This window comes from Phyllostomus hastatus, unplaced genomic scaffold (assembly GCF_019186645.2).
Source record: "Phyllostomus hastatus isolate PE091 unplaced genomic scaffold, TTU_PhHast_1.1 phas_contig_159, whole genome shotgun sequence".
Classification (NCBI taxonomy): Eukaryota; Metazoa; Chordata; class Mammalia; order Chiroptera; family Phyllostomidae; genus Phyllostomus; species Phyllostomus hastatus.
The window spans coordinates 15,377,352-15,402,933 of NW_025333640.1; the positions used below are offsets into that span (position 1 = coordinate 15,377,352).

At 36.8% G+C, this 25,582-nt stretch overlaps 1 protein-coding gene across 1 annotated transcript in view; it reads left to right on the top strand.

Moving 5' to 3' along the window:
* The first annotated feature begins 1,301 nt into the window (after positions 1 to 1,301).
* GLRB (glycine receptor beta) overlaps positions 1,302 to 25,582 on the top strand; it is a 53,347-nt gene continuing 29,066 nt past the window's right edge. The window contains exons 1-4 of the mRNA XM_045830687.1: positions 1,302 to 1,409; positions 3,074 to 3,224; positions 21,385 to 21,491; positions 23,319 to 23,386. Coding sequence (XP_045686643.1) covers positions 3,103 to 3,224; positions 21,385 to 21,491; positions 23,319 to 23,386 — 297 coding nt within the window. The 5' untranslated portion in view covers positions 1,302 to 1,409; positions 3,074 to 3,102. The remainder of the gene's footprint in view (positions 1,410 to 3,073; positions 3,225 to 21,384; positions 21,492 to 23,318; positions 23,387 to 25,582) is intronic.

Consider the following 25,582-nt stretch of genomic DNA (forward strand, 5'->3'; position numbering starts at 1 on the left):
ATTTATGATGGTTTGACTTCTGACTTTTCATCTTAAATGATGTAAAAGCAATATGCATTCAGTAGCAAGTGTACTTAGAATTTTGAATTTTGATCTTTTCCAGGGTGGCAATATGTCATGTGGTACCCACATGTGATGGTGGACAGTGGCAATGAGCAGCTGCTCCCAGTCAGCCACGAGAGTAAACAACCAATACTCAACTGTGCACTGTGTTGCCATCTCATGTTTTGTGTTTACACACTTCATCATGTCTACCAAACATCCATCTGTGTCTCCTGCTTCTGGTGAGAAGAGGCAGGCAATTACTGTATACAATGAATGCTCCTTCTCCCCATATGATATGGATTGAAAAATGTATACATCTGTAGGTTCAGAGCACAGTGCTAAGTGATGCTCACCTGAACCAATGCTTTCTTGATTTAAAAAAAAAAATCAATTAGGTACACAGTCAAGAGATAACAGCAAAGCTGCCAGTTGTCCAAGAGCTACATAGCCAAGTGAAGGACCACTTTGTAGACAACAAGGACAATGAACACTTTGCTAGAGAAAGCTGAAATCATACGGCTAAGACGTGTAAAATCAGACTGTGAGTTTCTGATAAATTACATTCAACATATGTAACACCAAGTATATATCCTGTAACAAACACATTTGAGCTTCATTTTCTTCATCTGCAAAATGAGAACGAAGACTTAAATCTTGCCTAAGAATGGATGTTGGGAGGGCCAAATGAGTGACTAATTTAAGGTTGCTTAGAAAGGTCAGACTTTTAGAGGTTAGAAATAAAGCTCAGAGATTAAGTTAGATGCCAGTAGTCTAGGCAAATGGTGAGTTTAAAGAAACTGTAGTTTGCCCTCTTTGGTCCAAGAAGGTCATTTGTTCTATTATTTGTTGTTTATTTTTGTTGTTGTTAATATTGGTTACAAGGTGACCCTAAAGGATTCGAGGTCATTGAAAGGGCGTTTTTCTCCTGAGCCAACACTGTCCTTACCTGACCCCCTGTGTTCATTGTCTGTAGTCCCCTAAAAGGGGAGACAACATTTCTTCTGCTCAAAAGCCTTCCCAGTGTCCACAGGCAAAGGTGCTGTGACGTGCCTACACGTCGGGTCAGGATACCTCTTCCCCTCCCCTCCCCTCCCGCGTTCCTCTGTCCCTCTATCCCTAGCTCCCCGGGACGGGGTCCCGCTGTCCCCGCGGCCGTCCTGGCCGCAGTTTCGGACACCCGGCAGCGGCGCGCCACAGCGCAGGCTCCGCGACCGGAGCAGGCGCGTCAGCGGAGCTCGGCGGTGGCGCGGCCGGGGGGACGCAGCTGCCCCTGCTCTGCGCCCGCCGCACCCCCAGCAGCCACCGCCGTCTGGGGCCTGTGCCGCCTCGTCCTGGCCTGGCGGCTGCAGGCGGGGGCGCCTGGGGTACGTGTCCGGGGCTCGACTAAGGAGGGAAGGGCTGGGGAGGACGGAGGTGGGCGGTTGCCTGCGGACAGGAATAAATGCCTCAGCGGAAAGACAGGGTCAAGGCTGGGGTGCTGGGGGCACGAGGAGCACTGCGGCGTGCAGGGAAAGGGGGCGAGCACTCCCCTGAGCGGGGACAGGGGCGCAGGGTAGCTGCAGCCGGGTCACCGATGCGGTGGCATCCGCAGACGCTCTCGGGATGGAGGGCTGCTAAGGGCCGGGCATCATTAAAAACCGCAAATTTGGCGGGGAGAGCTCCTGGCGTTGTTTGTGAAGATCCTTCAGTCATTGCAGCTGTCCCCTTTGAAAGGTCGGCGGTGAAGACTGAGCATGATGTTGAATTTCTCTCTGCCCCTTCAAACTGTTAGGACCGCCCTTGTATTTTCTTGGGGAAGGGTGTGAAGGTGGGAGAAGTACCTGCTGCTGTGGGCAAAGGTATCTGGAGGCAGTTGCCACCGTAAGATGGGGGAAGGGAGCGTCCAATGCTGTAAATTGACAGAAGAGAGCCTTCCGCTATTGCTGTTGGCCTGATAAGCAGCTCCTGTTTTCTTCATTATAAAGGACCTGGCTTGCTTTAGGGTGTAAACATAAGTGTGAGAAAATCATTCCTGGAGAAAAGGAGATGAAAATCATGACATAAGGGAAGCAAATTTATAAGGGTCAGATGGGCATTAAGTTACTGTTGCAAGATATGATAGGTCCCTCTCTCTGCAGAAAACAATGAAGGAGAAACAATTTATGGTTTGAAAATGAAGGACGCAGAAGAGCTTTAAATATTCCAGGATTAGCGGAGGTTTAAAGTTTTTTTTTTCTCTCTTTCTGTTTTTGATGCATCAGATTCTAGGAAGAATATAATTTTCATTTCAGCATGGAAAATGTTATTAAAATATAACTAAGAAGATTATTTGGACGAGTCTGATCGTACTTGCTATTTTATTTTATATAATGTTACTAGAATTTCTGGAGTAAGAAATCATCTTATGATAATCAACATTAGTATCAAGCAAGTAGGAAAGACAAAAAGCTCATTTAAATCTATATTCATCTTTTTGGGGGTAAAAAATAACTTAGAAATTTATTGTGTATAAATAAAAACACAATGAATTTAGAGTGTGAAACTCTTTCATGCTAATTTTTTTCTTTTACCTGTCAATTTTTAATACTTAAAATTATCTTCCCTTTATTTAGTTTTATTGTTCATGGAAAATACACATGCAAAATTGAAACAATATAAAAATTTTAAAACAAAAATTAGTCCAAATGTGATAACATGAGTGATAACCATTTTATCACTGTGTTAAACATCCTTCCAGATATCTTTCTAAACATAGATCAATATATTATGCAAATCAATATCAATTTACAATTTTATGTAATTCTAGAGTCCAGCATATCACATGGTTATCTTTTATACCTCATTAGGTTTTTCTTTCCTACCATTATTTAAACTAACTTTTACTGCTAAATCATCACAAAATATATAGTAAAGTATAGCAGCATAGGAACGAGCAATGAGAATTTGATGTACAGATGTCCATTGGGTAGTAAAAATCACATTCCTTAAAAAGTCTTATAGTTAAAGATTTGCTTCATAAATGTAAATGTTTTCTTGTTTTTTCTTGTAGATCCAAATTCTGAAATTTAACGTTTCAAGATGAAGTTTTTATTGGCGATTGCCTTTTTTATTTTAATTTCCTTGTGGGTTGAAGAAGCCTATTCTAAAGAGAAGTCCTCAAAGAAGGGGAAGGGGAAAAAGAAGCAGTATCTATGCCCATCGTACGTTCTTCAAGTCTTATATTCTCATATGGAGAAATGTTATTGCATTTTTTATTCAAGTAAGGTGGTTTATTGAAACATATATCAGCAGAGCTTTTCATATCCGAATATGCACTCATTTGTTTCATGAGTAGAAGGTGATAGGCTACAGGGAGGTTTAGAATGTGAAAGCTAACTCCCAGTGTTAAAGGTAAAGTTTTATAAAGTTTTGTCTATGCCCCGAGCTTATACATTTTTATATATCTTTTATAACAGGAGAAAAAATGTTACTACCTTCTTCTTACCCTAAATGTGCAACTTTAATTGGATACTGAGACTGCATGTTCTAAATATGTACCATTTCAGAAGTTGGTGTTTAAAAAATATTCCTAAAAAATATTTGTTAAAGAAATGAGATAGCTAAACTATGATTTTAAAGTCTATATAGTTTACACTGATGGATGGAACAAGAAAATTCACATGGTGGATTAGTTTTTTGGTAAAGGATTTATACTAGGAAATTAGAATATTTTTTAAAAAAATTCCATAAAGTTTGAACTTACATGTAAAAATAAAGTCTAAATCCAAATCAACAACCCAGTGTGGGACAGCAAAAAAAAAAAAAAAGTTTTGAAGTTTGTACCCTTTTTGTTTTAATGGGAAAGGTTAATATAACTGCTGAGTAACAGCAAATAATGTCCAATAGAGCAGTTGAACAGCACATTAATAATGTCCACAAAATATAATGTGCTTTTAGGTGATCATGCAACATATCCAGTGATGTGTGATAAAAATTATTGTGCTGTTGCAGGTCATTTTTAAATTAAGATTTCTTAAATGCCATGTTGATCCCCGGTAATATTATCTCAGCAACACCATCATTTAAACATAGATTATCATAGTTTTTAAAGTGTTCTATAACAGATACTAAGGTACATTTTGGGAAGCATGTTTTGTAAAGGATATAACAATTGGTATTTTGGAGTGTGTGAGTATGTGAGACTAACAGTCTAGAGACAGCATCATGAGCCACATCAAGTCCTGCATTAGACTAGGCTCTCTATTAGGAAATACCTCCTGATTTTCAGCTTTAATGGGCCTGCTTATTCCAGTGCTACCAGTCTGATGTGTGGTCCAGATATCTGGGTGTGTGATGGGATAGCCCTCCGTCATATTCAAGTGCCTCTCCTTGGCCATCTGGCCAACTGGATAGGACGTGTCTGATAGGGTCAGGCTCAGTAATAACCATCATTTGAAATGATTATTATTCTTCACTGTTAGAGTTTCTGTGACACAACCAGGAGATTAACATTTTAGGGAACTGGAAATTTTCAGGCCTTACTCTTCCCAAGCGAAAGGGCACATTCTCATGTTTTAGATAGTCTCTAGATTAACCTTTTATTTGAGGAGTGTTGACATATTGACAAACTGTTGTGTATGTCTTGTAGTCATGGTGATTCTGTGTGTGGGGTCAAGCTATCTTTGATCAGTTTTTTTAATAGGAGGAAGCTTATAAGGCTCTTGTCTTCTTCCTCATGCTCCATTAAACATCATAAACCAAAGAGTTCTGAACATGGCATCAGCAAGCCTCATAACCACCATATATCTCACAAGAGTCTTTGAAGACATTATACCCCTTTACAGAATTACATTATTAAAATTGCCTTATATATAAACTGCCTGTATATATGTATCTTGTTTATAGTTAAGACAGATTTTTAAAGTTAATCTAGTAGATAAAGAGTGAAACAATAAAGGTCCTGTTTTGGTAAATATGGAAGTCTTCACATGGAAGGCCCTACATATACCTGGTATGCCTTACCACGGTATTTTAAATATGTAATTAATTGCAATTTTATCTTTGAAATTTTCTACTATATTCTAAAATTTTGTCTATTTTTATAATTATGAGACTAGATAAATCTTAATAGTTACCATGGTGATACTGCCAAAACTCTGACTTACAAAAAGTAGATGTACCTTAGAGAATTAGATATACATTTTTTGGTTTGAGCATTTCATTAAGGATTTTGATTTTATTAATGCTGAATTGTGAACTTAAGAAGACTAGAGTTTTCTCTGGCTATGATTGGATCTATTACATTAAGTTTCTTTGAACATCCAGCTTGAGAGTCTCACTCAGGTCTAATAATGTTCTGTGAAAGGGTATGCAAAGTATTTGTATCTTAAAGGGTAATACAGCTTGCCCAGCTGGTGTTAAGTTAATTAAGCAAAAAATATCTTGACTAGGAGGAATATTTAATATTACAAAACTCAGAAATTAGGTATCGACTATCATTAAAACTTCTCAATATGGTGAAATTCTTATCCAGTGACACTTTGATTTATTTGAACTTAATTTTTAAAGTAGTTTATGAAGCAACAGCATTGTGTAAACATATGTGTTGTATTTTTTGAGTGTGGCAAACTTGAGAAAAATGTCTCACTTTACTATTCTAACAATATTTCCTTCAAAAAGTGAATATAAAGGGAAAATGTTTTAAAATATAGAAGAAATAAAGGACTCGGAGTCCTTAATATTTTAGGGTATAATTTTGGTGTTGAGCTTGAATCATATCATAAACTTTTCCTGGGTCTTTACTATTTTTTAAATACATTGTTTTGAGATGTTATAAAATCATAAATATATGCTACTATTATTTTTTGGTATTTAAATGAAACAACAGTACCACATTGATGAACTACCTGATCGACTTGCTTTCAGAAATTTTTATAAATTTGATATATACTAATAAATAAGAAATAAACTTTAATTAGAAAAAATATTTCAGATTAAATCTTTGGACACGGCTTTCTATTTTATACCTTAATCTGACATTCACCTTAATCTATTGGTCTTTCCTCTGATATTTTATACATTTTGCCTGAGTGGTTTTGTCCAAATCTGTGGCTGTAGCTACCATTTAGTCACTGTTAACTTCTAAATTTCTGTGTCCAGCACAGGCATCTCTGAACAGTGCCACAGCTTAGATCCAACAGCTCTACCTGGCTATCTCATCTTGACCTCAGACTCAACTCAAAATGGTGAAACCTGAGTTCATAAATCCTCCCACCCCTCCCAATACAGTCTTTTCTTTTCCAGCAAATCATAGCATCACTCTTCTTGCTATTGGAACAAAATCCTGGGGATCACCTTAGACTTTCTCTTTCGATCTTAGCTTTTCAAATTCAGTAGTTCCCAAGACTTCTCAATCCAGAGTCTTTCCTGTCATTGGAATTTGTCTTTCCTTTTCATTCCCATGTGGACACTGCTTTATTTACTCCTCCTCATCCTTTTTACTGAACTCGTTGTCTCCCTACTTCTTCTCTTCCTCCATCAATTCATATTCTACATTGACCCTAGAGTGTGTTTTCTAAATTTTCAATACAGTCAAATCATTCTAATGCTTAGAGTCCTTGAAGGGACTCCATATTACTCTAAGTAAGGTCTTGATTTCTTGGCCGCACCCACAGTTCTTGCTGAACTGGCCTCTGACACCTCCAGCACTACCTTTCCATCCCAGGCCCCACCTCAACCCGACCCACATATCAGTCAAGTCTCATACACACTTGCTCTTTCATACTTCTGGAAGTATTCTCTCCTTAACTGAGAATGCCAATGTTCTCCTCCTATCTTTAGTTAACTCCCACCTCTGTGGTCTTGTCCAAGTCTATAGCTAAAAATATCAGTACTTGTTGATCCCTTCATCTTTGTCTGGCCCAGACCTTTCTTAAGAGCATCACACCCATACATTTAACATTTTCATCTGCCTTTTAATGACCTCAGACTCAACTCAAACCCTGTTATCTCCTTTGGGAAACTTCCAAATTCTGATAATCTCATTTAGATAAACATACTCTGTGCCTCCATAGTACCTTAATTGCCTATCGTGTTTATAATAGTCTATGGTACTCATCAGTTGTAATTGCCTGCTTTCCCCTCTAGATTGAAAGCTTGAGAGCAGTGTCTTAGTGACTCAAGCACTAAAGATCAACATAGCACACACACAATATAAAAATATGTTTAAAGAGTGAATAAAAAGGGCTTTGGCTCTTATAAGTCGTTATATCTGGATTGGTTCAGGTACCTAAAAATAACTTATATAATCCCAATGGATGATATTTGGAAATATGGTCTCAATATTAAAATTAGATGAGTTAACAACTGGGTAATTAGTGGGATATCTTCAACCTGGGTGATATTTCCTGGTGAAATTTTGGCCTTATGTGTGTTCAACATTTTATCAATGACTAAAATAAGAGTGTGCGTAGGAAATAATCATCAAAACTGAGGATAGTATATACACCCATATATTAAGAAATAAATTTTCTGAATCATAGGGTATAAGTATATTAATACTTATAAATATTGGGTATAATATAGGGTATTATCTGAATCATAGGGTATAAGTATATTAATACTTATAAATATTGGGTATAATATAGGGTATAAATATAAAATACTTATAATATAAATATTTGCAATTTATACTGCAAATCTCTTTCCAATTGTTGTTATATGTTTTTCCTTTCTTAACAGTGTCTTTTGATGAACTAAAGTACTTATTTTTAATGAAATCTGAGTCTGAATTATTTAGTAATCTTTTAAAATGTTTTTGTGTTTTATTTAAGAAATATTTCTCTACTCCAAGGTCATGAAGATAATCTGCTTTTTTTCCCCTAGACATTTTACTGTCTTATGTTTCACATTTAACTCTGTAATCCATGTCAATTTATTTATTTGTTTGTTTATATTTATTTTTTGTATATGATGTAGGATAGGGTCAGGACTCATTTTAAAAAGCAGCCCATTGTTTGAAGGTCATACTTGACTAAATTGCAGTTGCACCTTTATTGTAAATCAGTTGCTTGGTTCTTCGCTCTGTCCCATGGGTCTAATACTGCTCACCTTGTGTCAGCAATACACTTTCCTATTACTAAGCAGAACATGTACATGTCCTCTAGCTTTGTTCTTCAGTATTACCTTGGTCATTCTAAGTCCTCTGCATTTCCATAGGAGTTTTAGAATCAGCTGCTCTATTTGCATACATATAGACACAAATGTTGGGATTTTTATTGACACAGTTTTGTTAGCCTAAAAATAAGATGCCAACGTGAGAGGCATCATTGTGTATTTGAGGTCACAAAAGTGTGATTCTGGGGCACAGATTCAGGCAGAAACCCAAGTTGTGTCCTGATGGCAGAGGAAATGACTTTTTGTGAGACACTGATTGTGTGAATAGAGGAGAGAAATGCCCATCAGTGTTAACAAACTGAGTTACTCCTTAGCTATCCATGACTGGTTACTGATTTTAGCTTCAGAGGGAATGTCCATAATTAACAGTTTTTGTGGTTAGGATGTCTGCTTTCCTGTTAGTTTTACAAATAATTGTTTATCAGACCATGTTGCCTTGGCCCAGTGCAAAGGTTATTTCTCCTGCTTCAAACATTCCAAATCTTCAAGGAGCAAGACTTGTAAGCACTTCCTCTGGAACGGCTGCCCTCGCTCTAGTTTATAATGGTTCCACTTATGTCAACTGTTCAGTAGTACATGTCAGGATACTATTATGTCAATAGTATAGACTCAATGTTGTTTCTAATTTGTATTCAAACATGAAATTAGAAAGTAAATCAAACAATCACACATGGGGAAAAAGACAAAGCAAACAAACTAATGAGGAGTGACGATATTCGCCATGACACTGGAATAACCACCTTTTCATAAACATGGCTAGACCTGGATAATGGCCATTTAAAACCACATCAAATACAAACCATAGCACTGCATGGTATTCTTTAAGGAATGGAAACTAGGGACTTTCTCATTCCTACCCTGTGGCCAATCACTCCATGAACCAGGGGCTGAGCTCCATTGGCAGCGATTGTTTCTGTGTGTGTGTGTGTGTGTGTTTTGCTGGTATTTTCCCACAGCCTAAAAAAAGGTGTCTGGGTCTGTTAGGAATCTGTTAAATACTTGTTGAATGACTCACTAAATATTTGTTGAATATTATAGGTGTGGTATATTCAGAATGTGTAGTTCTACTTAAGCATGAGTTTTGTGCAAGAAAAATAATTTTAAATCTTGACATTTTACATTCAAAAAGAACATTTCCCCCTCGAGAAACAATGCTAACAAAATACAGGTGACAAGTGATATTAATCATGTCATTAATCATTTGGTAAATTCCAGATATGATATCATAATACCTTTAAAAATAAATTTCAAAATCAGTCACATTATTTTTGGTTGCCTTTAAGGTTCTGAATTGTTTTAAAATGTGGTACAGCATATTTCTTTTTTTATCTTTTAGGTGCTCATGTGAGAACTCTTACATTTTGGCAGACATACAAAACACAATGTTCTGGGTTGGTAGCTTGAAACTTTTAAGGAGGACACGGAGCTGTCTGACTCAGTTTTCCACTAGGGCACGTGATCCTGCGTCTATTGCCATCTCCCTCTGTTCCTTCTCCTCCTTAGAGGGAAGGAGTTCTCACCCAGCCAAGGCTACTTTTTTTCACCCCTCCTTTAGATCTCATTGACTCCTACTTTGGGGGAGGGTAGAATCTGAAACTGGGATTAATTTTTTCTCACAACTGGATCCTTTGCAATGCACTCGGTTGTACACTATAAACTCCTATGAAGAAGGATGCAACATGTCTCTGGAAACTACATCTATCTCTAGTCACTCTTGAATCTTTTTCCAGAGCGTGTATAATCAAACTTAATTTTTTCAGGGTGGGGGTTAAAAATAGATTTCATTAATTGTTAAAGTTGAAGTTTTTAGGAGCTCTATCCAATGATAGTTTAACCTGCTGGCATTTCCTTTTTATCTCTTCATGTGCCAGGATCTCCTCAGAAGAAAGCCAAGAAATTACATTTTACTTCCAAATAATAGCTGTGCAAGGAAGTATCTATTGGGTTCAGCCCCTCCCAAAAAAGCAAACTTATTTAATTTTTTTTTTAATTAAGAAATAGTTTTGTGGTGTGAATACTTAACATGAGACCTGCCTCTGTAACCGAGTTTTCAGTGCACGTCACACCATTGTTTTCTGTAGGTGCGGTGCTGTGCAGCAGACCTCTAGGCCTTACCGTCTTTGCATAACAAACTTCACCTGCTAATGACCAGCTCCTCATATGCCCCTCACTCCCACCAACCACCGTTGGATTCCCTGCTTCTACGGTTTTGACTATTTTAGATGCCTCAGAGAAGTAGAATAATGCAATATTTGTGCTTCTGTGAACTGATTTATTTCACTTGGAATAATGCTCTCACAGTTCATCCAAGTTGTTGCATGTGGCAGGATTTCCTTTTTAAGGGTAAATACTATTCCATGTATGAATATACCACATTTTTTTAAAAGCCATTCATCTGTCAATGGGCATTTAGGTTGTTTTCACACACAGGTGGCTATTGCAAATTCGGTGCCCTTGGGTGTGCAGAGACAGGGAAGAACTGGGGTTTACAGCCCAACTGTTATGCACTGACGGAGCAGGCTTGGAGTTATTGTGAACTCTGCTAGTTCCAACAACTGCTTGGTTCTCTGTAGTTCACAGTGGACTGGCATGTACTGGGTCCCATCACTGCTCCAAAACAGGAGAGACAGAACGCAGTCTCTAGAGCAGCATCCAGAAAAGCTGGGGTGTTAGATGTGGATGAAGCTTCTCCTCAGGGCAAAGCAGGGAGCTGAGGATGGCCTCTGGATGCTATCGAGTTGTGCTGATCCGAGGTTGGGGATTATGCTGAGAGTGTGTCTCCACTTTCCCTACAGGTTTCATTGCACCTGGTTGGGTGTAGAAGCCTCTCACCTAGTTTCTGCATTTCTGACAAAGAGAATGGACCTGGACATTGCTGTTGAGTTAGTGTGTCCATGGGGGAAAGGAGGGTCCAGAGTTTCCTATTCCATGTTGTTGAAGTCACTGCTAGTCAAACTTTTCAATAGATGTACTTTCTTGTTCCATTTCCTTTCCTACTACTCAGTATTCTTTCTACTCCCATCTGACTTCTGTCTTTCAATCAGCTGAAAAACAGCTCTCCTTTATGCTAAATCCCACGGAGAATTTTCAGTCCTCAACTCAACCTCTCTGTGACATTTGGTTGTTAACCAACCTTTGCATAACATATTCTTTTTTCTTGAGTTCTGTTGACACACACTTCTGGATTTCCTCCTACTTCTTGGGCTAGTTCATTCTTTGTCTTAATTGTTGGCTTATTTTTTTCCTCCCATCTGCTCCTGTTTTAATTCCATGTGCTTTTCTCACTGTAAATTCTCTTTGCTGGCAAGTGACTGTCTAACCACTAGAATCTTCTGAGGAGCTTTTAAAATTCTGATGCCTGAGCTTCATGCCAAACTAATTAAACCTGGAGGGAGGCAGGGAGTGGAGCTTGGCATCAGAAGTTTGCAGAACATCTTAGGTGAATTCAGTGAACAGCCAGAGCTTAGAATCACTAGACAAATTCATCTGAACCCACAGTTTCAAACAGCACTTTTATATCAGAATAACCAATACCTGTGTTGGATTTTTTAATGCATAACCAGCACATGGGCCTGAACGTGGCATGTGTTAAAGCTTAAGAACTTTTTTAAAGGACTTCAGGAATAACTAATGTAAAAGAGATACGTAGCATACTGACAGTTGCGTAAGTTTTGTTCTTTAAAGAATCTTATTTACTTGGTGTTGTAGATAGAGTTCTAAGACAGACTCTGACATGAAGATCTACATGCAGAGAGCAATTGCTTTTGGAACATCTATGTGGGCAAGGAAAGCAGGGTGAAACACAGGAATGATATGGCTGCACCTGAAGCATCCATCAGTGAGTGCCCGAGGAAGCCCTGGAGCTAGGGCGCCCTCTGAGTCATCTCTATTTGTAGAAAGTGCTTGGGATCCCCTTATATCCCCAATAACAGTTTCTGGACATGGGTTGCTTCCAAGGCAAGACCCCGTCTTTGAGCTGAATGCTACTCCAGAAGAGACCCAGCTCAGACCCCTAAGCAGGCAGCATTCCCGGCAACAGCCTCAGTTCTGAAGGGACCATCTGGGGCAGGCAGCACCACAGCATCCGCAACAGGTACAGCCAGGTTACCAACTGAATGGGATCTGAGGGATCTCCTCATTTAAACCTTTGATTTAAAGGTGAGGACACCGCGAGACTCAAAGAGGGTAAGTGATTTACCCAATGTCATGTGGGAATCTCGCAGTCTGTCTGGGGATAGAACACCAACCAGTCTGTTGACAAGCATTTCTTCAATTATACCCACATTTAACTTTATTACGCATGTTAGTGTTGGTTTATCTTATTGCCATTCCTATTAGACCAGAAGATAAACATTTTATATTTGTGCTACACATGGAAAATTGAGAAACGGTAAGTACTATTCCAGCTGCAGTTAGAGCGGAGTTAGAGATACTGCTGTGGATTTTCATCTGTTGGACCAGGTTGTAATGCTATTTCTGCATGGTATGGAAAGTAATTGAACAGTAGACATTTGGTTTGGATTGAGGTTTAATTCCTTAGGTCATCAGATTTGTACCAAATTAACAAACCGATGAAAAGTAGTGAGAATGTATAGTGTTTTACACTGTTTGAGAAACACACTGTATAAATAGAAGGTACTTATAGTATTCATAGGACAAGTAATCTCACATGTGATATGAAGTTAAAAAAAGATCATAGCCTTTAATGAGATTTGGAAATTGCTATTATCTAAACTTCAGCATCTCTCCAAATAGATGTTTCTACTTTGTGAAAAACATTTTTCTTTGAGCCATGGATGATGTAATTGCATAATTGAAGTTAGACAAGATTTGAAAATGTTTCTACAGGATCCAAAAGTTCCTTAAGCCCAACAGGGGCGGGGGATAAATAAAATGAATGTTGTGGAACACTGTTTTTAATTATGATTCTTGGCCTATAATAACATAACAGACTTTGCCACACACATACACATATACCCATAAACACATTCTTTTCAAATAAATATAAACAAATTAAACTCAATGAATCATGTAAAAGGTATCACTCACCGTATTTATAAACCTTCTGTTCATAATTTAATGTATAAAAACAGAATGAAAAAATGGAGAGACTATCAAGAGAGGCAGTAATAAATTATAATTAGGAAAATATAAAACATGTAACCCCCTCAATTATCTGGATTCATAAGTAACTACTGACTTAGTTTGTTACCAGAATATATAAAATATGTGTCCTTATATGACTAGTTATCTGTCTGATTACCTAGAAGAGTATTTTCACTACGTTAAAAACCTCTGTGCTCTGCCTGTTCCTCTCCCCTTCCCCTCCAATCCCTTGTAACCACTGCTCTTTTTACTGTCTCTATAGTTTTGCATTTTCCAGAATGCCATATATTTGGAATCATATAGTATGTAGTCTTTTCAGATTGTCTTCTTTCACTTGGTGATATGCATTTCTGTTTCACCGTATCTTTTCATGGCTTGCTAGCACATTCATCTTCACGCTGAATAATCTTCCATTGTCTGGATGCACCACAGTTGACTTACCCATTCATCTACTGAAGCACATCTTGTTTACTTCTAGGTTTTGGCAATCACAAATAAATCTGTTACAAACATTTCTGTGCAGGTGTGTGTGTATGTGTGTGTGTGTGTGTGTGTGAACATTGTTTTCATCTCCTTTGGGTAAATACCAAGGAACAGGATTGCTGAATGAGATGGTAAGAATATGTGTAGTTTTGTAAGAAATCACCAAGTGGTCTTTCAAAGTGGCTGTACCATTTTGCGTTCTCACCAGCAATGAATGAGAGCACCTGTGGCCCTTCATTTTCATTTGTGCGTGTTGTCAATATTCTGGACTGTGGTCATTTTAATAGGCCTGTAGTAGTTTATTATTGTTAAGTTGCATTTCTGTGGTGACCTATAACTTGGAACATTTTTTCATGTGTTTATTTACCATCTGTTCATCTTTGGTGAGGGGGTCTCTTATGATCTTCGGCTATCTGTTCTTTTCTTTTTCTTAAATATATTTTTTAACTTTAGCACAATTTTAGATTGATGGAAAAATTGCCCAAAGAGTACACAATTCACAAATACCCTGCATTTTGTTTCCCCTATTATTAACATCTTATATTTGTATGGTATATGTTTTACAATGAAAAAACCAATGTTGACACCTTGTCATTAACTGAAGTCCATACATTATTCAGATTTCCTTAGTTTTTACTCAGTGTCCTTCTATCTTTCTGTTCCAGAACCCTGTTCAGGACTTATTTCATTATGTTGGTCTTTATGCTCCCCAGGCTCCTCTTGGCTGTGACAGTGTCTCAGTCTTTCCTTGTTTCTCATGCCCTTGACAGCTTTGAGGTATACTGGTCAGGCACTTTGTGAAACATCACTCAGTTGGGATTTGTCTGATGTTTTTCTTATAATTAGAATGGGGGTATGCATTTTGGAGAAGCATATATCTATGGATTTTATTTTATGGTTGATAATATAATCTAATACTACTTTATGTTATTGCTCGAATCATTTCAAATTTGGCCATGGGAACTCTTTCAGTTGGCTTCTTTGTCCCTTTGTCATATTTTCATCTTGTTTTTTTCCCACTCCTCTTAGCTTACTTTTGTCACTACAAGGTACCTGACTTTTTTTTTAATTGTCTCTTAGGTAAGGATACTGGCGTTTGTTTGCATGAAGGAGTTAGCTTGTGGTGCACAGGTCCATGAACCCTCAGCACTGCAAACTTTGCCTGTACTTTTTCGGGGAAGAACATAGCTTTTGATTCTCAGTGGTGTCTATAACCTAAAACGGAGGTAAAGAATCACTGCCCCAGAGTACAGAGGAGAAATAACACAACCCATATATTTTACATATGTTTACCTTGCTTGCTCCTCGCTGCTTAGGGCTTGCTTCGTTCAGTTCCTGTCCGGCTGAAAGCTTTGCAGGTCCCACACCTCATTCTCTCCTGTGGACATATCCATACTGCATTCAGGCCCGAGAAGGCCTTTGACCATTGTTGTAGCATTTATAGCTCTTGGGAAAAAATAATCCCACAATCCCTTTCGAGTCAGATTCCTGGTGGAGGGAGGAGATTAGGACACTATACTCACACAGACCAGTTCTGAAGTGGAGCTGTGTAGCGCGGTCACTAAAGGGTCATGTAAAAATATGAACGTTCTACATGGAAAATTGAGCTTTCCCCTTTGGAAAGAAATTTCTGGATTTTTCCTTTAGCACTGGAAAACATTACATCATACAGCTATACAGCCTGATACATTCCTTGCATAACTTTGCATATTAGTAATGACTTTGGTTCAAGTTTAGGCAAGTGAACAAAAGAAGACTGGTTGTAAAAAGGCTTTTGATATAAAACATTATTTTCTCTAGTCATTTGATCACATTGCCTGAGTAGAGTAAGTTATTTTCTTAAATTAATATCACATTTCCATGAAATAAATCCTGTTTTGTAATAATATCATAATTGTTGATAGATTTCTTGAAATAAAATGGCATAATCAGATGGATGAAACATTGGACTGAGATTCAGAATATAAAGACTTTAATAGTGAAAGACATTGAAATCATTTAACTCTTCTTATTCCTGCTTACTTTGTATGAATAATACTGGTCTTTTTCTAAATTATAAGATGATATCAAGTGCACATATAGGAAAATATGCTACATGCAAATTGCTTTGAGTCTTTGGAAGAAAGTGGAATAGTTATTTAGGCTCTTTAGGTATTTTTTTAATCTGTAGAGATGACTTTAAAGTTATTTTAGTATTCACTAAGCTAAAAACATGATTTTAAGGTGGGAAAAGATCCTTAAATTCATGAATATAAACTACATGGAATTTTACTTAAATTTTAAAATGTCTGTAAAATGCTAATATAAGGAAGGGTGAACTGTTGCTTAAATACTTGTATCAGCATTACCTGCATCAGAGACATGAAAAGACATGGACACAAATAGGAATAAAAGGGCCTATAGCATATTTGATATGCTTTCTTTTTTATTTCAGGAGATGTTTGTCTGTCAACATTGAGTTTTTGTTAACATTTATTTATTTATTTATGTATTTATTTATTTATTTGGCTTTGGGAGAAACATAAGCATTTGGAGATGTTTAGAGAGAAGAGTGATACTGATAAGGTGTAAAAAGGGCAAATCTAGGTTTTCCAAGACTAATGATTTCTAAAATCAGTAAAACTGGTAGAACTTAATTGTAATGTAACATATATTATTATCCTAAAGCAATAAAAAGCAATATATAGATGGATGGCAGTAAGAAGACAGATAGTATTTCATTTCCATTACAGCAGGTGTATTGTCCAATCAGAATTAGGAACCTAGATCAGGTTTCATTCTTGACTTTACCACTTTTGAAAACTGTCTTAACCTTACGGTGCCTTCATTTCTGCATATACCATGCACTTGAGTGCTCCATCTACTCACCTACTGCTCACTTTTCTACCCCTCTGGCTTTTCTCTTTCGCTTCACTGAACAATAGCTCTCTGTGTGGCTAATATCTCTCTTATGTAACCGAGCAAGTGTTTGTAATTATCAAATGAAAGACTGTAATGGACAAGATGGTTGGTTCTCCAGTATCTATTTCATACCAGACTATCACCTGAGCCAACCATGATTGTTTCTTCCTCCTGGCCAGTGATTGGTTCAGCAATGTCCAATGCTGGAAGGCTTCTGAGAGGCAAAAAATAAGTCCTTTCTCCTGAAAGGACACCACAGGAAGAAATCTCTTTTTCATCTGGAAATGATGAATGTAACTGCTACTGCTGTGAGGCACACAGCAATCCTGAGCATGAAGTCTACTTAAAGACCTGGCAGATGGAAATGCTTGAACCGATGTGTATTTGATACTGTGTAAGCTGTACAGGGGGTTACAAAAATGTAGAAGCCATGATTTCCTCAAGAAGCATACCATCTGTATCCAGTCCTGTTGGTTATATACACGTGGATAAGAAAAGAAGCTTCAGAGTATTGCTAATGTATATTTATCAGTTTGTCTTCACTACAGTAAGGCAGGATGATTGAGGCTGGATTTTAGAGAGTTAATATTGAAGGATGGGTTGGGATTAGATGAGAACAATAAAGAGTGGAAGTTATAGTATTCCAAGAAGGGGGATTTATTCTGAAGCAATGAATGGAGGAAAGACAAAATTTGGTAATGAGTTAGAACAGCTAAAAATGGGTTTGATTGACACAGCTTACAGCTTATAGCCAGGCCTAGTAAATAAACTGGAAACACGCAGATTAACAGGAGTAAAAGTATTCAAACATTAATTTTTAATCTTACACAGGGGCATCACAGCACAAAAAGTGAATACCCAAAAAGTAGTGGGATTTGAGAGCTTATATATCATCTTAATAGGTGGAGAGGAGGAGGAATGTAGACTAGTTAAGGGAGAATATATATACATGCACACACATGCATATATATTACACATGCATACATATGTGTATACATGTATTGCATGTATCCACACACCTATATCTGCATATATGTGTGTGCACATATACATGTGTATGTGTGTACATATACATATATGCATGCTTATGTGCACACATGCATATATGTGTTTATGTGTGTGCACACGTGTATATGTATATGTATACAGAATAGATGAATGAGCTATTAGAAAAGAGACAGGAGGTATGATAGTTTATGACAAAGTTTATCTGGTGTGATGTCCATTTCTAGTCTCCTCTATGGTGATAAAAGTCAGTCTTTCTTAGTTGATGAAACTCCCCTAAGAGGATCTATGACAATTGACTTCATTTTGGAGGACCTGTTTTTAGGCAGATAGAGAGAGTTTTGAGAAAGCTTCCCCTAGTGTTTGCTGTTTTTCAAGTGTCTTTAACTCAAAATAATCCTTATGCCAAAGAGATATATTTTAGGGAGGCACATTCTGCCATGCTTAATAGCTGGAAGAAAAAAATCAGCTGGAAATCTCTCTATCACAAAAACTAGCATTAAATGTCTTTATATTGTCTGGTCATTTCATTGCTTAGAAGGAAGATACTTGTGAAAGGTTTCATACCAAGAGGCACAATAATAGCATTCCTTAACTGAACCAATACAAGTATATTTTATAATTAATTCTCTTTTCATCCCATGAAAGAGAAACCTTGTAAATGGGTTTGAATGCCAATTTGCATCCTGATATCCAGTTTTCCCCCACCCCCTCATTCTCTTTGGAGTTTTGTATCTTTGATAAGGGATGACAGCTGGCTTTAAAGAGGTTATAATTTCACCTACAATGAAACAAAATCTTTTTTTGCTTTTTTAAATATATTTTATTGATTATGCTATTATAGTTGGCCCATTTCCCCCCTTCACTCCCCTCCACACTACACACCCCCTCCCACCCACATTCCCCCCTTTAGTTCATGTCCATGTGTCATAAGTTCTTTAGCTTCTATATTTCCCATACTATTTTTGCCCTCCCTCTGTCTATTTTCCCCCTACCACCTATGCTACTTATTCTCTTTACCTTTTCCCCCTCTCTCCTCCTCCCACTCCCCTGTTGCTAACCCTCCATGTGATCTCCGTTTCTGTGGTTCCGTTCCTGTTCTAGTTGTTTGCTTAGTTTGCTTTTGTTTTAGGTGTGGTTGTTAATAACTGTGAGTTTGCTATCTTTTTATTGTTCCTATTTTTTATCTTCTTTTTCTTAGATAAGTCCCTTTAACATTTCATATAATAAGGGCTTGGTGATGATGAACTCCTTTAACTTGACCTTATCTGAGAAGCACTTTATCTGCCCTTCCATTCTAAATGAAAGCTTTGCTGGATAGAGCAATCTTGGATGTAGGTCCTTGCCTTTCATGATTTGGAATACTTCTTGTCAGCCCCTTTTTGCCTGTAAGGTCTTGGAGTGGACCAGAAGGAAGAAAAAAATATACAATCAGAAAAGAATGGAAAACTAAGAATTCAAAAAATGAGGAGAGGCTTAGGAACCTCCTGGACATCTTTAAATGTTCCAACATCCAAATTATAGGGCTACCAGAAGGAAAAGAGGAAGAGCAACAAATGGAAAAGTTATTTGAACAAATAATAAAGGAGAACTTTCCCAATTTGGCAAAGGAAATAGACTTCCAGAAAGTCCAGGAAGCTCAAGAGAGTCCCAAAGAAGTTGGATCCAAGGAGGAACAGGCCAAGGCACATCATAATTACATTACCCAAGATTAAAATGAAGGAGAGAATTCTAGAAGCAGCAAGAGATAAGGGGATAGTAACTTACAAAGGAGTTCCCATCAGACTGACAGCTGATTTCTCAAATGAAACAAAATCTTATTGCCAGTCCCCAACTCCTTGCAACTGTAGTATTGAAGCTGATAAGACCATAAGAAACAATTTTAAAGTGCTATATGGCCCTGGCTGGTGTGGTTCAGTGTGTTGAGCGCTGGCGTGTGAAACCAAAGGGTTGCTGGTTCAGTTCTCAGTCAGAGTACCTGCCTGAATTGTGTGAGTCAGGTCCTCAGTGGAGACCGTGTGAGAGGCAAACACACATTGATGTTTCTCTCCCTCTGTTTCTCTTTCCCTTCTCCTCTCTCTAAAAATAAATAAATAAATAAATCTTAAAAAAGAAAACATTATAAGATTTTTTTAAAAGATAAAATAAAATGCTATATAATCTGCAACACTTTAGATTTTTCATAAATTTCTTAATTTTGGTTATATCTCACCTTAGTATTGTATCTTATCAGCAAGTTGTATAATAATTAACCCAAAACAGAATTGCCTGATAGATAAGAGTTGGGATTTCAAAACAAAGCTATAGCCAATACATCTGAGTTTGATTCATATAAATTAATATAATTTCTGAAATTGACACCTTTATATATTAATACAGAATGGATAGTGTTAAATGCTCCAAATATAGTTTTAATGTTCTTTGTGATTCTCATGGATTTTTTTTGTACTGGGAAAATGATTATATGATAAGACTTTGTGAGTGGTAAAACAAACCATAAACAACCAAACATTTTCCACTGGCTTCCAATGAAGTTTGTGTGTTTTTAAGTATTCTCAAGCAACTACCATTTTAGTCAAGGTTCATTGTTCAAAGTTAATTGAAATAGAAAAATGTGGCAGTTTTTCCTTTAGTTGACAGCAAATATATATGTAATAAAGACAGTTTTATCTTATAGCTCTGTATTTTCCCTGTTTAATTGATCTGGTAAGAGAGACACTCCTTTTGACCAATTTCCCATGTCAACCTCAAAAATAAAAATAGCCAGTTATTTTACTGGCAGTTGAGTTTATGTGGGAATAACAGAGAATTTTAATTTGGGACAAGCAAGCTACGGTGAACCATAGGCTAGTCCACAGAGATAAAGGGAAGGCCAGCTTTTATTAGCTTTAGGAGGAACGTGGGAAGACTGTTCACTGGAGAACAAGAGTTAGAGGCTGTGGTGGTTTTTCATAGGCTGCAAGTGGGCGTTAGTGTGTTGCAGCTAGGGCAAGGACAGATCCTCCTTCCTTTTCATAAAAGCAGGAGATAAAATTCCCCCATGAAAAATGTACTCCCTTGCTGAAATAATTATCTTCCTTCTTCCTCCTGGTTTGGTAGGCTGCAAGAAGTGGTACTTGTGTGAGAGCTCCCCCTACAGGGCTTCTCGACTCCATTTTAAATGAGGTTTCTTTTATTAGTATATTTGTTTTCACACCCCCTTCCAACATATTTCACTCACTGAGAACATTTGTTGTGTATTTCTTGGGAAACATCATTTTATAAATGTCAGCAGGATTGCTTTTGAATTCTTAGACTATCTCTCTGGCCATCTGATGATATTCACATACTCTTTTGTTTGGGTAGAAGGTTAAATATAATACATTATTCAAAAACTTTGTTTTTGCTCTTCTTATTGTCTGCATTCCCTTTGTGCTTGTCTAGATTTTGATTGCAGGTAGCTTCAGGACAAGTGAGATGTCTGCTTAATTTTTTAAAAAGAAAGTAACTTGGAGTATTCAGGACAGTGTCCCATTCATCTGGTAAAATTAAGTGCTAAAGTAATTTTTTGTTGGTTTTCATTTCTTATGACATTTTTTGTGTGTGTGGGCTGCTGACAATGTCTCCTACTTTTCACTTACTTCTATTTGGAAACACCATGCTATAACTGTGTATTTGTCTCCAAAAAAATAAATACTTCCTAGGATTTCATTTTGTTTTTTTCTATTATAGCCAGCAGTCAGCAGAAGACCTTGCCCGTGTCCCCGCCAACTCCACTAGCAACATCTTGAATAGGCTGCTGGTCAGTTATGATCCCCGGATCAGACCGAATTTCAAAGGTTTGTTCCCCTCCATGCCTGCAAATAGCTCTATTCTGTGCAGTTCAAAAAATGAATTCTATCTGCATGAAAGCCTTTATTTATGATATTTAATACAATAACACTTCCAATTAATATGTGACTTTTCCAGAATGTTCTTCAATTCAGAGCAATATAATGTTAAACATGTTCCAAAAATAAGCCAAACATTACTTCTAGTAGTTTTATATGGTTTTCAATTTTTTTTAAAAGGAAATATCATGAATTAATAGACTAACCTTAGACTAACCATAGGTTTTCTGAGTACTTAGTATTCTTAACTTTGGTGATTTAAAATTTAGTCTCAGGTTGCAGCACTAGCTTTCATTCACAGACACCGAAGTTACATTTCGTAGGAAAGTGACCATCTACTCATTCAGGGATAGAGAACAGTTCTGATGTGTATTTAGATTCTTTTTCACCATTTTCTAGCCTTTCACGTTGATAAAAAAAATTCCCTCTAATCTTTTGCTGGGGAAAAAAAAGATGGCCATGTGGTTTTTAAAAACACGTTAACTTGTGTGAAAACAAGTGACTGTGTTTTCTACAACATAGACTGATTTTACCCCAACAAAATATTACTGTTTACCATAGCTTTCAAGAACAAAATCCATACTTGCTATAAAAGTCCTGAGAAGATTATAGAGCTAGGACAGGTATTACTGTCGATCAGATTAACATTATAAAGCTTCATTTTTTTTTCCTTCACAGAAAAAAAAAAGTCTGCAGCTGCTTCTAGTCAACTGAAGTTATACAACTATGTTGTAAAAACAGGGATTTTTGTTCATTACCAGAACCTACTCAGTTACTTTCAACAACAGCCATGGTCTGGATTGTCACATGTCTACCATATATTGATTCACCACCTGTTTTTCATCAGTCGGTGGTTATGTGGCTGAAAGGCTAAATTCACATATTCTCTTTGTTAGCCCAACCAGCAGCCCACAATGAGTAAAGAAAAAAAAGGCAAGAAAGAAATTTGCAACATTATACCTTAGTTCTCACTCCATGAACTTTCAAATTATTTTCCAAAAGGTCAGGCAAAAATCTGTATAATGACTCTGTTATACATCTAATTAACTTTGAGTTTGCATGAATTAGAAATAAAAATATAGTAGGTATACATACAAGTTATTGAATATTGATTGCTTTACCAATTCAAGTAAGAATTCCAGATCATTATAAAATTTCAAAAACTTAAACCATATTTTAAAATGATATTTTGTAAAGAATAATTTACATGCATCAACTAAATTTATTTTTTACTTTATTTTTATTTTTTACACCATTACAGGTATCCTCATTCTGCCCCGCTTTGCCCACCTGAAGTTCCCCCACCCTTGTCCCTCCTTCCCTCTGGCCATCACCACACTATTGCCTGCATCTATGAGTTAAGCTTATATATTCTTTGACTAATTCCTTGCCTCTTCTCACCTCTCCCACCCCTCCCCCTCCCCTCTGGCAGTTGTCAGATAACTCCATGTATTCATGCCTCTGTTTCTATTTTGGTTGTCTATTTATTTTCAAAGGTAAATGTATTTTCTCAGAGTCTTTACAATTTAAAGATAAATATTTCTGGAAAAATAACAAAATACAACAACTCATTTTATATTTGTGTAATTATCCGTATTTTTAAAAAATAGGTTATCAGTAATTGTGAACATGATATACTAAGACCTTTGATTTATAATTTTATATCCACGAGGATTGGGGCAAAAAAGATAACAATCAAATGCATAAACCATGAAATATGAAGATTCTGACCAAGCTTTTACAGCCACTAAATATATCCTTAATTTTTATTCACAGGTATTCCTGTTGATGTAGTAGTCAACATTTTTATCAACAGCTTTGGATCCATTCAAGAGACCACCATGGTAAGAGTACAATTAATTTAATATTTTTAATTATCAAAATTTAACCTAGAGCATAGTGAGAGGAATAATATTAGAGCTGAAAAACAATGAGTAACTCTAAGGAAAAAATGCATACTCTTTGCTGGTATAAAATAATCCAGCTCCAAGGTGAAGTTAGTGACTCCAGTGGCTGTGTAATGTTATAATTCAAATTTAGCCTTAATACTGCGTCAAAACCTATGGACTTGAAAAATTACCATACTCACTCTGAACAATTAATTGGATACCACCTGGAAAGAGGATTTATGCAATTAATACTCTGGGACAACAAATTTTCCCCACTATGCCCATATGTGTAAGCATTGGAAACGTCTGAGTGTTGACAGGTTTTTAATTGCAGTTTCCTGAGGAGGATCTTTGCTTTCTCTGTTGGACTAATTTTGTGATGTGTGGGGCAGAGGACTGTGAAAAGCAAAATCAATCCTCATGAAATATGGCCATGGAGCTCCCTGAAAATATTATGCAATGGGGGAAGGAGCAAGGAAAGGCACAGGGGGAATGGGAAGAAGGGACCATCAAGATGCTACCTTGAAGGAACAGAAAAGAAAGGTTTCGGGAGTAGCTGCTGTCCCTGAGGAATGGCAGCTTTGAGACACAGACAGCCAGCCGAACGGCATGGGTAGAGTTTCTGAGTGGTAGATGATGTAATTCCCCCCAACTTCTTTTGGGGGGAATTACATGGGTTCTTTTTTATTTTTGAGATACTTTTTTAAGTAATAATATAAGGTGTGGGTTGAAAGCCTAGTGATAATGATCAGAGTACAGTACAGTTTTTCAGGGAATATCTCAGACTAGAGAAGGAATGAATAAAACTATCCCTTTATTCCTAGTAGGAGCGTAGTGTGCTGCAAAAGGAACTGTATGCTGCATTTAAATTATAACACCTATTTTTATCTGTGATTCTGATGAGAATGTCATTTTTTATAGAAGCATGTGTTTAGCCCCTGAATAATTGATTTTCTTAAGCAATGTGTAAATATTTTTAGATAAGTATTTTAAAAGATTTGGAATCAAGTCCAAAATTCAATTTCATTTAGTTCACCTAAATGACATAGACATACAGTACAGATCAGTAGAAGTCATCTCTGAAATATAATATAAATTACCATATATCACTCACAAGACAAGTATAGCACTCATTAACTGAACATATGATTAGTCTATCTATCAAAGCACTTCACTTTGCAGAGAGTAAGAGAGCTCGTTTTCTCAAGGTGAAACTTTCACGGGAGCTATTTGGTCTCTGCACTTCGTACTCTGTTGTATCTTTTACGACACCCCTATACTCAGCCTAAAACACCATGGCAAGATGTCACAGCCTGCAGGAAACACCCTCAACCCTCTTTTGCATTTGAGGACAACTAATGCAAGGATATTTTTCCCATTTACATAAAGGCTACCTGTGTCATAGATTAGTATGTATCATTAATGTATCTGTCATTTAATAAATATTGAATTGCCTTCCCAATATGAGAAATCTAAACTTCTCTAGGTCTCATCAATAGTTACTTGATTACATCAAGTTGAAAACACCTGGGAGAAAGGGGTGTTAAAAAATGGACAACTTTTCGACAGATTACTGGCTTCTCAGACTCACTTGTACCTTCTTCTCAATCCAGGCTTCCATTTCTATTACTTATTCGTTAATTAAATATGATAGCTTCTTTTGTGTGTGTATTTACTTTATTCTCTAATGAACTATAAAATCCTTAAAGTCAGGAATAACTTATGCTACTTCTTCATTTTCAGTAAGATACAGATGACAATAGGCACTGAATAAATACTGAACAGAAAAATATGCAATTTCTTATACTAGCTAAAATTGATTGAACAGATGAACAAATAAATTCTGCTATTTGCTGAGCACAAAGTGAGTCAAAGAAGCCATACAACAATTGGCAGAAAAATGTTAAATAATAAATGCGTGTTGAATATTTGTTTGGTTAAATAACAGACTGGATAATGTTATTATTGTAGAGTATTAATTTTAGAGACCTCTCTCCAGAGAACAAAATTATTTGTATTTGCTGTTTCTTTTGCTGCCTTCCGATTTGAGTTGTGCAGATATAAAGGTTCATATTAGAAGCTGCCTTCATCATATAGACTTACATATAGACTTACCATAATTATTATTTTTCGCTTTTAGTACTGTTTATT